The 16,525-nt window shown below is 35.2% G+C and overlaps 3 protein-coding genes across 4 annotated transcripts in view; all 3 read right to left on the bottom strand.

Moving 5' to 3' along the window:
• LOC140744020 (uncharacterized) lies at positions 1-1,239 on the bottom strand. Its single transcript, XM_073075455.1, has 3 exons — positions 1,083-1,239; positions 589-744; positions 1-296 (listed from the first exon to the last, which is right to left on the bottom strand). The coding sequence occupies exons 1-3, from the start codon at positions 1,131-1,133 to the stop codon at positions 111-113; spliced, it is 393 nt and encodes a 130-aa protein (XP_072931556.1). The 5' UTR covers positions 1,134-1,239; the 3' UTR covers positions 1-110.
• Positions 1,240-1,270: 31 nt separating this feature from the next.
• LOC140744019 (protein I'm not dead yet-like) lies at positions 1,271-7,053 on the bottom strand. The gene is made up of 14 exons (XM_073075454.1): positions 6,975-7,053; positions 6,856-6,870; positions 6,447-6,576; positions 5,559-5,711; positions 5,125-5,249; positions 4,531-4,642; positions 4,091-4,181; positions 3,537-3,597; positions 3,228-3,353; positions 2,954-3,056; positions 2,694-2,809; positions 2,303-2,394; positions 1,959-2,054; positions 1,271-1,593 (listed from the first exon to the last, which is right to left on the bottom strand). The coding sequence occupies exons 1-14, from the start codon at positions 6,980-6,982 to the stop codon at positions 1,379-1,381; spliced, it is 1,443 nt and encodes a 480-aa protein (XP_072931555.1). The 5' UTR covers positions 6,983-7,053; the 3' UTR covers positions 1,271-1,378.
• Positions 7,054-7,328: 275 nt separating this feature from the next.
• stg1 (stargazin-like protein) overlaps positions 7,329-16,525 on the bottom strand; it is a 106,412-nt gene continuing 97,215 nt past the window's right edge. For both annotated transcript variants that reach the window (XM_073075452.1, XM_073075453.1), the window contains exons 2-6: positions 14,940-15,063; positions 14,327-14,565; positions 9,051-9,143; positions 8,585-8,725; positions 7,329-8,357 (exon numbers count right to left, since the gene is read on the bottom strand). In XM_073075452.1, the coding sequence (XP_072931553.1) occupies positions 7,573-8,357; positions 8,585-8,725; positions 9,051-9,143; positions 14,327-14,565; positions 14,940-15,063 (1,382 nt within the window). In that variant the 3' untranslated portion in view covers positions 7,329-7,572. The remainder of the gene's footprint in view (positions 8,358-8,584; positions 8,726-9,050; positions 9,144-14,326; positions 14,566-14,939; positions 15,064-16,525) is intronic.

Below are 16,525 nucleotides of genomic sequence, written 5' to 3'. Positions count from 1 at the left end.
TAAGATAAACAATCCATTTATTATCACTTCAGTACAGTCAACTTAAACAATCACCTAAAGTGAAATAAAAACCAACACATATCTTATATAAATAGCACATATATCCAGATCTACACTCGTTCCTCTTCAGCTGGGGGTGCCTCTTCCCCGCCCCCTCCACCACCACCTCCCTTGGTCGGGGCATCCACTGGTAATATCCCTTCGCCGTTGGGATCCCAAATAACTGGAGCGTAGTGACAGAGGGCGAGCCACAATATTAATATGCAGATGATGGCGCTACCAACCGAGTATTTGGCCTGAAAATAAATCGCATACTTGAATGTTCCTTGCATGGAAAAACTTTTAACCTGTTTCATGGCGGTGTGTTGAAGACGATAATTAACTACTATTTTATTAAATTTAAGTTTCTTCCTAACAAAAGTAACTAAACCAAACTAAAAAATATTAACTTTCCAAGTTCTTGTCGCGAACCACTAGGGATTCTATTACCTACGTTCAACTTTGCTGATTATCTAGACTCTACTAGACAAAATTAATGTCTTCACTGAAAACCTCAATTTACTACGAATAAGAAGCGAAAATACATACCATTTTCTTTATAGGCACTTTTCCGACAAAGTGGCAGAAATACGCTGGAGTAAAGAGAAAAGGACACATGAATCCAAATGATGATCCAATGCCGACACCCAAGGTACCCAGATACACATTCTTCGGCCAAGGCTCTGGAGCTATCTCTGGATATGCCTGGAAAGAAATAAACACATTTTCTCATCATTTAATTGAAACCAGGTTGATAGTAATTATTTGTTTCGCCTTTATATGGAGCGAGCTGTAATTAAACATGTAGTCTGTCTAATACTCAACACTACACACAAAGGGACAGTCCATAAACATAAAAATGTACAAAGATAAATCTAATAAAAAATATAAATAATTTGAATTTGATCCAATTTTTAAAAGACAGTCTTCCACGCAAAATATGTCAATTTTATTTTGAGCTGGTGATTTTTTTAATGCTGAATATTAATATGTCTCATGTGTTTGTTTCCTAATATCAATCTGTGAGTGCAAAAAAATATTACCATATTTATAACAAAGGGCAGAAACACACAGCACGCCGCAACGCCACTCATTAGATTCGCCAGGATGACCGCGACGAGGACGACGGCGAAGACGGACGTGTTCCGCGTGTATCTATGTGAACTCAATAATATACCTAAAGAAATTTACAAAGTTGTTATTACCATATTTATAACGAAGGCCAGAAACACACAGCACGCTGTAACACCACTCGTTACATTCGTGACGATCACCGACACGAGGACGACGACGGAGACGGACGTGTTTCGTGTGAACTTAATAAAATACCTATGGGTGTTTACAAAGTCGTTATTACCATATTTATAACGAAGGGCAGGAACACACAGCACGCCGCAACGCCACTCATTAGATTCGCCAGGATGACCGCGACGAGGACGACAGCGAGGACGGACGTGTTCCACGTGTAGCCGGTGATCTTCTTGCCGAGATGTTCTGCCAGAGTCTTTGCTAACTCGCTTTCCCGTATTGCTGTATTCAGAGCTATGCCACCACCTAGAAATTTTGATATGTTTTTACTAATTTCAAACATTAATTTAGTAACAGGTTGTAAGATCCAGTGCCATATTCCAGTCCAGTAAAATATACCAAGCTACAGCATTTCTTAGAAATGCGTCCTGTCGGGCAACCTGCATATCAGTATGTTCATTATAAAATCTATGTTATAAACATTTGAAGAAATGTAATAATGAAGATAATCATAAATCATAATCAATCTGAATGTCGATAAAGTCTTTTACGTTACAAACTTTTATTTGAAGACAGAATTTGAACATTTTAGTTAACATGTTTAGATAAGAAATGTTTTCTTAAGTTAGTAACAATCTGCATAAAAAAATCTCTTAGAATTCATTACTCACCTAATAGTAAGACATATCCGTAATTTGTATTCTTGTCCACAAATCTCCACCACATTATAGATGAATCTGGCTTTAAAACACCTAGCTCACTTTTTTCTGTGAAATTCAAAAATAATATACATTAAGGTAAATACTTCCAATTATTATCTATAGTTTATTACATCAATCATATGATTCTTTCACGTTTATTTTTTACGAGTATCTAACTGACTTTAAAATCTTTATCATTAAAATCGATATTTACATGGATTTTGTGTCATTAAAATCTTTACCATTAATCCGTAAAGTATGTGGATTTCTTAACTAATATCTATACTTTATTTATAATATTTCGTTATCCTTACTTTGTGCAGTCAAAAACTTCATAAAACCAAATGTACGCGGCAACACATGAAGAGCGAGCACGAATATTGAAACGACAGTAGCGTCTTTGACTCTGGAAATAATATTAATAAAATTATCAAATGCATTGATATTATAAGGAACATCTTTTTGAAAGTAATAGAACTTTTTGTGGTTCGACCTCGGCGGCACCACCGCCACGCCTCTTTATGACTAACAAAAGGAATGTTAAGCGCTGCTGTGTTCTGATATCAAGGGCATCTGTGACCGACCTCAGGTAGGAATCTAATCTTATCTGGGATTGATTACAAATATCCAAGGGCGGCAATAGCTACTTACCATCAGGCGGGTTGCATACCATTTTGTTATTCGTATATTCTGAAACAAACTTACCCAGGAATTTTAGGCGAAGATTCTTCACGCGCAAACGTAGTCCATCCCATGTCTAACCATTCACACCAGCGGAAAATAAGCATCACCAAAGCAAAGAGCGTGAAGAATACAGATAGCTGAAAACATTTAATAAACATAGATATTGAAGGAGGTACAATCCTTTTTGGTTCATCTCCAGAGGCACATATCTTTTTCTACTCAATAACAACCATGTCATTCGCTGTTGTTTTCTGGCAACGCTAAATAAATACTGAACTCACTTTTTCATGGGAGGTGACTCTTTTCGACAACGCACTTTTATGTTTCAACAGGGCTTTCCTCATTTCGTTCATACTGCTTGCACTCATTGGTTTTATAACATACCTGGAAACCGTGCAATAAACTATTAAGAAAATTTATAAATAATAATAATACCCATAAATATTGGTAATCCTTAATGAGAAAAATAACAAACATGTCCTTTAATTTAGGGAGCCTTAGTACAACATACGTTTACAATGATTATAAATTGTTATAAATAATAGTAAATATTACCAGTTTATAAGAAACATGTGATAGGCGAAGTTTAGGACGAACATCAGAAAAGCTACAGGAAAAGCAAAGACGGAATATTGCAAATAGTTGAATATATCTGGATACTCTTTTCCTTGGGGTGGACTCCTGCAAAGACATGCGGTCCGTTTAAACATTATATGGGTAAGTTATATGTGTTAAGTAAACATTATGTGTTTGGCGTCTGTAAAGGACTCTTATGTTTTTAGCGCCTACCTTTGTTTGGTTGCAAGAAATATTTTATATTTAAGTAGTAAGTATTCCAAATAACACTATAAGCTAAATACTCACTCGCACCAGATTGCGCGCATGGCTAACGTCGCGAAAGCCGAATGCATTATAGCCGTACTACCTGTAAATGAAGAAAAAGGAATTTGATGACCACCATACTACATCTGCCTTATCACACGAGGACACTGGTGCTTTAACTGGAGAATTAGTGGGTACTCTGGCAGTGGACGACATTAAGCTACGAAAACTATACCAGCTTCAGACAACAAAAGAGCCAATAGTTAATTGTATCAGGCGTTACTTTGTGGAATTCCATGCTATTAAGTTAAGATTAAAACTACTTAGCAACATCCGCTACAAATATGTATGACTGTATATATTTTTTAAATGTATATTTATATCAGGTGGTGTATATTTTTTATATTTTGCATCTGCACGTATGCTTTGAGGGAGGGAGGGTGGTACATACTGCATGGTTTAAAATATATACCATCATACATATTTGTAGTGGATTGTTGCGAAGTAGTTTTAAGTCGAAGAACTTAATAACAAAAGAGCCCACAGAAGAGGATTAATAATATTTTAAAATATAATATTCAAGTGAGGTAACATACCAATTGCTGAAGCAGTCTGAATTGAATTTATTATAATATATCGCATTTCGTCGTAATCCGGTTCTGTACTCCTATACCTCGATGTCAAAGACTGTAATGTAAAAACAAAGTATCCATGTACTGATTTAACAACAGAAAACATGTGGAAATAATTTAACACGAAGCATAATTTATATTATGGTTATTTAAACAGCAAGCGTTCTCTTTGAAATAATAAAACCTAACCGCCCGAATAATAGTTGCGTAGGCTAAATTCTAGACCCTACTCAAAAGTCACGCTGCTGCAGCTCGAGTGTCCATTTTGTTGTTTGAATGACTGACAAATGGCACAAGTTTGTTTTTCTTTTCAAAAAATCTGGCAATACTCAATTGTCTCCGCGTTTGCCGTCAGCTTTAAGGCAACATAAAAGTATATCCAAAATCATAAAGTACATACATACCTGTAAATTCGTCAACGCCGGCGTCAAATACTGTATTATCGTAGACGTAGCTATCAACCTGTTGCCGAACATTGAAAGAAAGAAGGCTGCTGTGCTCGCTTTAAACACTAACCTGGAATGTAAAACAAAAATAATTTTAATTATAGGCAATATAATAAAACATATAGATGACGTAATAGTAGCAAACGGCGTACAGATTACCAGTCGTTAGAAATAAATATTTATTTACAACAACATAATTACATTAATAAATAATAAAATAAATCAAACATTAAATAATAATTATTTAAAGTATACATAGCCACCAAAGTTTATATTATGTAACCAACTCCTACCATACATATATGAGGCCTAAGAAATAATGTCTTAGTAACCGTGTGTTACCACCGTATCTGATCACAACAAATTTCAGATCAGATAACAATAGGGACCAGAAAATCATCATTGTAGGCATAAATAAAATATGACTAATTTTAATATCAGAAAACAGTAGAGGCACACCACAGGCACTATTAACGGCAGAAATAAAATGCGATTATTTATAGTTTATTAACTGTTTCATCGAAATTTACGAAAAAATATAAATTAACTGACCTTTTACCAGAAAATTGACACGCATCACCAGAGCATATCAGCCACAACGCGATGCGACGATCCACCCCGGAGTTATTCATCAGTAAAACTAACATTCCTCCTATGATAAATAAAACTATATTTTCCTGAAAATAATAAAATTATACCATTCTTAAATGGAAATAGAAAAGTAAAGAGTGTAACTTTTGTATATTTTAGATTACGAGTTACACATGAATTGGTAGATAAGAATATTATTTCAGTTCAAATGACCAAAGTTACCTTTATAGGTTGTTTGGCATTTTTCCAAAGCGCAAAAAAACGTACAGCGTTGTTTCATCAAAATTAACTTTTAATTAAATTGTCACTAATAAAATATACTTTACTATAAGTATTAAATTATAGGGAATCTACAATACAGTTTATGTTATGATAACTTGATCTAAAATACTCACGTTAAAATAACATTGGCAAACAGCTGCACTGGACAGTACTCCAGTCATTGGTAACAGGAACAGTGGAATGAACCCCGTCACCGGTATATTGACCGGCTGCACGAGGAAACTCCAAAACATCCACATCCACATACACTGGACGGTTATGTCATTCTGAAGGAAAAAAAGGTTCCATTAATTCTTAAATATGTTGTATTAGTTTGCTGAACGCCAAACATACACAATAATAGTCTCCATTTTTTTTATGTGATACACAATTTATAGACTGTGATCATCATTTTTATCATCAAAATCAAAAAAGATCTTCAAGAGAAGCTTCTCAAACTGAGAAGAGCTATACCAAAAAAGACAATGTGAAGATTGACCAAAGTTTGATGAAACATTGATAAGTTTTACAGAACTATCAGGCCAGATAATTTGCTCACGATATCTTCCTTAATTTCTTTTACCATTAAAGCAATTAGTAATTGAGATTTGATACGTACATAACTTCAGAAAAGAGGTAGTATTTCAAGCCGATGTATCGAGACTGCATGACTTAGCCCGGCAAGTTCATATTTTTTTAAAATAAATACTAGCTGACCCGGCAAACGATGTGTTGCCATATAAATAAAAAAACATGTTAAGGGTAAACAACCATTATCGCTTTCGGGTATGAAAAATATATAGTAGCCGATTCTCAGACCTATTGAATATGCATATAAAATTTGGTGAAAATCGGTAAAGCCGTTTCGGAGGAGTACGTAAATAACATTGTGACAAGAATTTTATATATAAGATTTATAAATTGTGATGGACATACCTATCTCTTGTTGAAAATACTTGTTAAATACACCGATCACTAAACTTAAGACTTGATGATACTTAGTATATATTGCTTTATCTTACCTTTCCTTTTTCTGGTAGCCATGGTAACACCACTAGAGGTACAATACATCCAACAAGTCCTCTCGGATGTTGTCTAATAATATGTTTGAACTTCTGAACTATTCCTACGGGAGTTCTCGGGTCTCCGCGACTGTCAAATAATTAGCGTTACTCAATGTTACATTATATTAATATAGGATTACTCATGCAATATAAATGAAGGTATGAAGAAAAGTAAAAGATAACAATTCAAAGCAGCCACTACTATATCGTTTGATAAAGATTTTAATTTTACATTTTATTATTTTATATTCATAATAAAGATACGGGTTTCAAATAATATGGAGTTGATCAAACTATATAATAGACACCCATTTTATATAATCGAAAAATATATGATAAAGATATTATAAAGATGATGTGCACTTACAACATTGACGTGAACCTGTAAAAAATAAAACAGTTACTTAGTATCTCTTAAAACATATATTTTTTTTACATTTTACAATTAATAGTAAAAATATTATATTAAGATTTAAATATACTTACCCTCCCATTTTGATTATTTATTTTTTGAAAAATCTCACAAAATTTTCAAGTTAGTCATGTCAATAAAATGTCAAATTGTGAATTTATAAAAAAAAGACATCTAAGGTTCAAATATAGAATTGCTTACCAAAAAGAATTTATTAGACGCTATTTCAACTCTTTTAACGTAGACATTATTTTTTTTAATAATAGTGGCATTATTTTAAAGATTACTACTGATATACATATAATAGAACGTATATTATTTGAAATGGTACATAATATGTATACAACTTTTTAAGTTAAAGTTAATCTTATAATTCGATACATACTGTATAATTACAAAGAAAAACAAGGTTTATACACAAATGGCAGTGTTTATTTTAAGGAAATGTAACAGTTAAAAATTTTACAACGCAAGACACTTACGTACGTTCATAACTTCATAAATTCGAAAATCACTTGTCTTTATCATTACCCGTACCTATAGTACAGTCTTTATAGCGGGTGAACATGATAGTATGCAAAACAGTGTCACTGTTATCACTTAACGATATGCTTTGGGGGGTAACAGACCCTGCTGGAGTCTCCTGGAATCGTCTGGAGACGAGGCCTCGAGTCAGACAGGCGTAGTCCTTCGGTATGGATCGGTGCCGACAGCGCGATCATGTCGCGGAGGCTTGTCTTCGGGGACCAAGGTTCTGGTTCCTGCACCAAACGTGACCAGCTCCTCCTCACGAGACGGTGGCGGTTCTACCGCCGATGTGTCCAAAAATCTGCCACTAGCAACTGATGCTTGTGATTGGAAGATCGACGCACTTCTAAGCCCACTCAGTGTATTCGCACTTTGAGGCACTTCCTTGAACTCCTCGAAGTAATTGTCGCAGGCCGTCGGCCGTGGAGCCGCTGGGAATCCGTAAAGCGTCGACGACGATAAATCTTTCAGAGACGCTGAGCTTAAATTTATTCTTCTATTCTTATGTATAGAACAATGTGGCATTTCGTCTCCATCGAAAACGAATCTCCGCCGCTCACGAGGCGTGGCAGCCGATGACCCACTCGGTGGATAGGTGTCTCTTTTCATCATTCGCCTTTCCAAAAGCGTCGAATCTCGTTCTCTGAAATCAGAGAACGCATACTCGCGGTCCCAAGCTCGACAGTCCGCTTTTGCTTTTTCTGTCAATTCTGTGATCCAATCCTTCTGATACCACTGAAGAAAAAGGAATATCGCTGACGTGCCTGCTAGCTCAGCTGCGATGAAACCACCGATGTAAAGCCCGAAAGAGTATCCGTAACTGTATGACATTCGAGGAGCATCGAAGTATGTCATGTAGCGAAGCTTGTGACCCAATTGTGACTTAAACACAGATATGTACATGACTATACCAGTCAGCATGATCAGACCTGAAAACGAAAAATTCAAGGAGTTAATGACTAAAACTTATTTGTTTTTTTATTATCTTCGTTTAAATATATATTAATGTTGAAACAATACTGGAAAGATCTTTCATAATTTCTAGAATACGAAGATACAAATACGAATATCTTGATACAGGTATAATAAAAAAGCCCAAATCAATAAAAGATTCTCGCATATTAGTACTTTATACAGGCAAACAAAATCAACTTACCGGACACGATGAATAGCACTCCGGCAACAAAGGTGCATATCCGACGACCCTTCACACAGTGGCCCAGGACACAACAGAGCGCGCCTACCGCCTGAGTGAACACTGCCAGCAGTAGCGGCGCGGCCGAACGGGTCACTACATCTGAAAATATTTGCAGACCGAATGAAAACGCAGCCTAAAACGTTACAGGATATTGGCACTGACTAAATAAATGGAAGTAAACGCATAAACATAGAACTGTGAATTGGTTAACTTAAGCTTTGATCTTAATAATGCTTAAGTTATAAAATTTGGATACCTTTGTCCACCGAATATTTGGAAGTTACCTATAGCTTATGAAACTTTTCAAAAATCAGAATTTCTTTACATAGATGCTCATAATATTGCCAAAAAAGTCAATTGTAATGTTATTAAGAATAAATATAAAAAGTAAATTTAGTAAAGAAATTAGAACTGAATAACTAACATGGAATTGCATTCGTTGAGTCGCTAGGATCCGGCGCGTATCGTGACAGCGGGAAATACGGGATGTCCAAGCACTGGAACACTGTACTGCCAGCTGAAACATTTAAATGGCAATTTGAAGTTAATTTAAGTAATACAGAAAGGCGATTTGTATTTTCCTATAATGCTTGTTAACAGTAACTTCATTTTCGTGATTCTCACTATCACGAATTGTTTTATTTGTGTTTAGATACCGCATACCTACAGTGTCAATTGTATTTTACCGATTATTTTAAATTATTTTCGTTTACCTATAACAAAATATGTGAACACGATAAAATCATTATAAAAAATATTCTTGAAAAATAATGTCACAGAGTGTAATAATAAGCATTTTGTTAGGAATATAAGAATTAAGAAGTTCAAATGTAATCATTCTAAGCATATAATATAGATATGTTTTCTCTTCAAAAGAACAAACAATCAAAGCGCCAAGAAACGGAACGCTTTGAGCCATAACAGCTTCACAAACGCAGGAAATGGAATACTCATAAATGGGCCAGTCACAGTGAGAGCAACGACGCATCAATGCTCTCGCAACTGCAATGGAAATGGGCCGGGCACTTCAGTGCCACCGCAGACGGAAATGGCACGTCACGCGTCACACGCGGTGCATCCCATGCAGGAAATTTGTGCAAACTGTATAAAATTTCGAGTTAGTTATGAGATTTCATAAATAGGAGTATTTTTAGTGCTTCATATTCATAATAGAAATACATTCGTGACTAAATACAGCAAACCTGCAATGCTAATGCGAACATTATAATTTGCTAATTATTTTAGTTTATTTTCGCTTATTAATAATAAAATTTACATGTTTGAACACTATAAAATTCATGGTAAAAGACAATTATGAATAAGATTTAAAAATAGTTTATTTTAGGAAAGATTTTATTACAGATAATTTTATCGTGAACATTTTGAGGAAATGTTAAATTAACAAATTCAAAATTCCTTCTAAGGTGATAATATCTCTAAGTTTCTCTCCAACAAAATTATAAGAATCAAAGCACCAAGAAACGGAAGGCCATATCAGCTTCACAAACGCAGGAAATGGAATACTCATAAATGGGCCAGTCACGGTCACGGCATCGACGCATCAGTGCTCTCGCAACTGCAATGGAAATGGGCCGGGCACTACAGTGCCACCGCAGGCGGAAATGGCACGTCACGTGTCACACACGGCGCATCCCACGCAGTAATGAGCTAACTGTATAAAATTTATAGTTAATGATGAGGTACGATGAACAACAATATTTGCGCGTTGAGTAATATGTTACTTTATAAGAAGTACTTCGCTACGTAATATAAGTACAGAGGCAAAAGCGGAACATCATACTGTGTTGTGTTATTGTATTAATTTTTATATTGAGGTTATATAGTTAGTGAGTATTTCAACTTGCCTAGTTCTTTTAGAACTTAAATCCGGTGGATACTTTCAACTTCTTTCACATAATATAGTCCGGTTACAGAACATTAAACTCTTCTGGTCAATTAAATAAAAGCAGCATCGATCAAAACACGGAATATTTCAAACTTATTACGACCATTGAAATTTGCTCAAATCAATGTTTTCATCTAGAATGTAGCATATCGCATACTATAAAACTTCTAAATAACCATCACATTCCACGCTACAACCAGTAGAGCAAACTTGTGCAGAGGTATTCGTAACAATAAAATAAATAGGTAATGAACAGTTGTGAAACTGGACCAAGAGAACCGGCTGCAGCACAATGTACTTCCGTGCGGACGGATGTGGCTACACAATGCTGCATACGATGATGATACTAACAAGTTGAAGTATACAAGTGTTCGATAAAATTGTTTTGTTTTTTATGTAATTGTAGCATAGTAACAAAGTGTGGCTTAGTGAAGAGTGTTTACTGCTCATCTGTATTCAACTGAGAACTGCAATTCTATCTGAAATTAATAAACAGTTTGATGCTACTCTTGAAGATAGATGAAACCGCCACACATTTATATGACTCGTAGCACCTTAAATTTCATGTAGCGTATTAGTATAGAAACTAGACATTATATTTTCAACATTACACATTAATAAAATAATTCCAGGTCTATTGATTTTGTCGATTTGGGTTCACACTCAAATAAATTTTAATTTATACTATGTGTCGTAAACCGATGAAACTTTAGATGGTATCTATTTTTAAAGATCATCTAGAAAAGTGTCATTCTGATAAATCCGTCTGAAATCGGTACATTCATTTGGGAACTAATAACCTCTTTTCTATCTGATGTAAATGTAGGTACTATAGGTAACGATATAGTTTATCACAATTTATACAAACAGGCTGATCGTTTGCTATGGAGGCGTTGGTTATTGACCGTGAAGTGGCCGCAATGCTCTCGCTCCAGGCGATAACCTAATCATAAAGTTTCGCCTTTGTAAAGTTGTACATGTAGATTGCATTTGGAACTTTAGATTACTCGATTACTTGAAAATCAGTATGGCTATGGTCACCATATTGATGGTAATGAAACTATGTTTGATTCTCGGCCATGCAATATGCAGCTGATGCAGAAAATTTTAAATTAATTCAATCTGTTTTTTGTAAATACATTTCCCCTGTTTTGGACTTTGGTGTTTTTATAAAATAATTCTTATGTGAGCCCAAAGCTTACATGTCTTAGGTTTACAACTTATGATTGCTTATCACAATTATTACTATATTATCTACTTTATTTCCTAAATTCATTTAATTATGGTTTAAGAGTTTATTTCTCTTAATAATATGTACAATTTACTTACAGATAAAAATACAATTAAAAAATCCTTCAGTTTCATAATTTCATGTGATGTACTCATTTCATTCTAATCTTGTCTTCTCTCTGACATAAAATTAATTATATACGAATCAAATACGCCGTAACTATCGAAGGTGAAGTGTAGCGTAATTTCGTACAAAGAAATTTGAACCCGCGCTTAATCAAACTGAGCTCATAATACTCTGTAATAGGAGAAAGATAAGGAAGTAAGCCGTACAAAAATCGTCCGGGAAACTGTCTTGGCCCGGAAGCCATATGTGAATGTAATTGTGCCTCGTAGAAACTTATTGCCCGAGTCGTGGCAGTGTGCGGAGTAGTCTATAGAATTTAATGAGATTCTTTCACGGATTCAAAGGTACGCATTTACGATAATTCGCCAGTTGGACATGTTTAAGCTTACTAGTCCACTTACTGATTCATCAAATCAATTTATTGAGGTATTGCTTTCATCGATTCACAGATAGATTTACGATAATTGACCTGACGAACTTGTATGAAACATCATTAATGTAACAGACAATTTTTCGACAATTAATGGTGATAAAAGTTAACCACATAATTTATTGAGGTAAGGGTACGCATTTAAAATAATTGTCAGACTTGAATATCACTAATCCACAAGTAGAGAATATAAAAAATATTCGCTAGGCATTTAAAGGCATGATATTACGATAATAATTCACTTACATTAAACATCACAAATCCATTATGCGTATGACTATTCTTAACTAAGCTGCGGAACAGTTCTCTCAGTTATTTAAAGTAGGTACGCATTTACCATAATTCGCTCGACGGATCGTATTAATATCTATATGTAGTAATCACATGACACGTAACTGTACTTTATATTCATTATTCTTCTTCACGTTTTTGTTGTACATAAACAAAATTCCTTCATAATATGATTTATTTAATAAAACCGACATGAGCAAACTGATGCTGTAATGGGGTGTTCTGATTATGACAAATTGTGAAAGCTTTGTACACCCCATATGAGAAGACTGCTCGATGATCGATCACCTACATTTATGAGCATGACATAAATATTATCTTCAAACAGTTCAAAATGGGTGTTAGCGCAAGTTTAACTAGATCCTTTGATCTGGGCAACTAATATTCAGCTGGTGGTACTAATATTTGAAACTAGTAGTGCCCGCGGATTCGCCCACTATAAAAAAAATTATACCTGTAGGTACATGTATGTAACTGAAAATGTGTACCTTCATTATAATGACAGTGGCGCCATCTGTCGAAAATTGAACAAACTCAGAAACCTTCGTGGTCTCATGTACAACATCTTTGCTAACTATCATTACAATGGCATGATCAAATTTACAATTTACGATTCTATAAAAGACATACAGACAAACATTCATTTGTATATATATTATAAGTATAAAGATTAGTAAGGAAACAATATCGTCACATCGTTCATTTGAAATTGCCGCTACACATAATGGGCTCAAAAGTTATACCTTTTTTCAAGATTATTCTTGATAGCTCTCTTGTCTAACTAGACCAGAGAGTTATCACCACCACAACTTACTTTAACGTTAAGAAATTCTACCATTTCGATAAAAGCACTCTATTCATGTCGACTTATATATGAGTCGACCATGTTAATCCACTTCTTTAACTTTACTTTTATAGCATGGAGATATAAATGGCGTCGCGAGTAAAACTATTTCCACATATATTTCTGACAAAGGACTAATATATGAAAAAAATACTGACATATCCTCGAGTTCATCATTCTGATTACAACGGATACACAGACCATTCGTTTAATATATTATTAGAGTAAATTTTGTTAAGGAAAATAGAAACGGCATTTTCGTTCCGCCTAGCGTAAAAACGTTCATAGACGGATATTACGAACGTGCGTGTCATGTTTAAACGTACTCGTATTTCTTTCTTTAACATGTCACGTGGTTGGGAAAATTTGATAAAAAAACACGTACATACGAAATATTTTTTTGGTATACAAGTAATATTTAGTGAGACGGATGGTTCGTTCGTAGTAGTTTCTTTTCCGAGTCAAAACTCGGAAGCATCATCGGCATACATTTAAGTCTAACAATAAAATAACAACAATAATTAAGCGCTACTGCCGTAATTCCAGCTAGTTTGAGCAGTTGTAGCAGGAACTCGTAACTATGCGAAACTTACTACTTATAAAAAGGCAACCCGGTTTTATACAATCTAAAAGTACTGGACCAGATAAAACCAACTCCAAAAAGGACGGATTCCTGAAGTCCCAAATCGATTAAAGATGCATTGCAGCCGCTAAGGACTACATAGATAGAACTCATAGATAACTAGTCAACCTTAACATAGCTAGCAGACCAGAATGCGGAGACGGGGATACTGCTATAAACAGGCTTAAGCACTACCTATGTTTATGTTTATTCCACCACATAATTAATACACTTAACAAGACAAACTCACCATTCGTATGACATATCCTCCACAGTCCTGACACAGTGATCTTCGCAATCAGTCCGTGTTTGCCAGTGCCATTGAACGCAGGATTCAGCATGTTCTCTTCGGTATGGAGCCAGTTGTTGGTGGAGACAGCTACCAGCACAGCCACTACTGCGGTGCCGGCGGACAGGGGCGTAAGCAGCCAGAGGCAAGCTACTGAAGAGTCGATCTGAGCCACTAGAGTCGGGGAGGGAGGCGTCGGCCTGGAACATTTGAGAGAAGTTTATTGGAGTATATTTATATTTTTTATAAAGTTCAAGTAGAAAGTAAACCATACTTAGTAATTATTACTATTTCATCTTCTTAGACACCCCACTTACTTATTTCTTATAACAGTAATGTTAAGCACTGTTCAGTTCTCGTTAGAAGGGTGTGGTGAGAGTAACATACTTCCGGCTTAGTCCTCAGGGGTAACGGCGGATCAGTTGCTTATTATTTGGGTTTGATTATAGATGTCCTTGGGCGGCTCTAGTCACTTACCATCACATAGACACCATGCTCTCTCCTACTCCTATTTAGTAATAATAATAGGGTTCCGAGTTTATTTTTTGGGCGTAGAACCCTAAAAATACAGTACCTGGGCGGGCGGCGGCTGGCGATGGCACCGCTGAGCGTGGGGGCGGGCTGTGCGCGCGCGCCGCGCGGCAGCGAGGCGTGCACGCACTGCGCGCCGCCGCCCCACATCACTTGCTTTCGTTTTACTGGTGACAAAAATAATGATACAATTAAAAAGGTTACTTTTAAAAAACAATTTAATACAATTAAAAAAACAAAGTTTAATTTTCAATATGTGTAACTATTATCTTAATTGATTAATATTCATTATTTATGATGAATGAACTGTTTTATATTATGTTTGTACCGGATGATATGTTCGCTCAGCGAAAAAAACCCTTTATAAATTAAAATAAATAAATAAATAATGGTTTTTTATACATTCTCAATAGTTATACCTATTTAGTTGTTTTTGTATTTACTTTTCAATTTTTACAAGAAATAATAAATTGACTTACGTACAGGCCTACAGGGGTTTGGACACCGTCATGCTATAATGACAGCCCTAGCAGATTAACTACTTTTAGCGTCAGCGATTCGTGTAGTAGCGTTTGCATCGATGCTCTACCACGTTTTGGTGACGTACTGCATTCGGCCGTAGTATCGAAAACAGGCTTATGCGAGTGAATTAATGCGAATTTCGCGCTCAATAGCTTCATCCTGCGAGCTCAAACATTTGCGAATTGATTTCCGAAAAGCTGCTAAATGCTAAAGGATGTCTGCTATTAGCTAAAAAGAAAAAACTGAGCTCAACAATACAGAAGAAACCGCTGCCGTCATTTGAATTTTTCAAATTACACATTGCGATTTGATTTGACTATTTTTAAAAAAACTTATTCGTCTCCTTTTAGATGATTTATTGACATTGGAAATGGCGTAAAAGATAGGTCGATTGCTAAATACCTAATTGAAAAATAATAAGGGTTGCGGCCAATGTAAAAATAAAAAACCCCTTTAATGTAACACAATTATTGTATGTCTTAATATATGACAAATACAAAACCTTCATCTTGCAACCTGTATCAAATGACAAAATAAACTACATGATTTGGATAATAAATGAACTAAGAACTACATAATAAGGAACATGTTGTTAGACCGCGTTAAGGTATTTCAAGAAACGCAATATCAATAAAGTACGACTTAACTATGACTATATAACCGAACTCCGACCACATTATACTCAATGAATATTATTAGAACGCTAAACAACCATACTGAAGTGATATGAACGTAATTAAACAACTAATATCGTGCCTTCCAGTTTCACATATCGGCGCACTAAACGGTTGATCAATTAAATTAAAGCCTTGAAAGCTCTGTAATGTAATTAACGAATAGCTGCCTTTGTCTATACGTTCATCAAAGGCTAAGGTTTTATTGATATTGGAGTTGATTAAATTTGTTATAAACTACCATAGACTGCTATTATTACGATTATTGGAGTAAGTTTAGAGTTAATTTAGATTCAAATGTTTCGTGTATATTCACGTAACGTAACACATATAACACAGCAACAACAATGTCAGGATGTAGTGGTTATAGTTGTGGTTGCGTTTTAGTAACGTTGTGGTTGCGTTGTGGTTGCTAAAAAGCACTTGTTAGCAG

Source organism: Epargyreus clarus, unplaced genomic scaffold, assembly GCF_041222505.1.
Source record: "Epargyreus clarus isolate Ecla_fem2 unplaced genomic scaffold, WU_Ecla_fem_2.2 ptg000008l, whole genome shotgun sequence".
NCBI lineage: Eukaryota > Metazoa > Arthropoda > Insecta > Lepidoptera > Hesperiidae > Epargyreus > Epargyreus clarus.
This window is presented reverse-complemented; position numbering and strand designations above follow the sequence as displayed.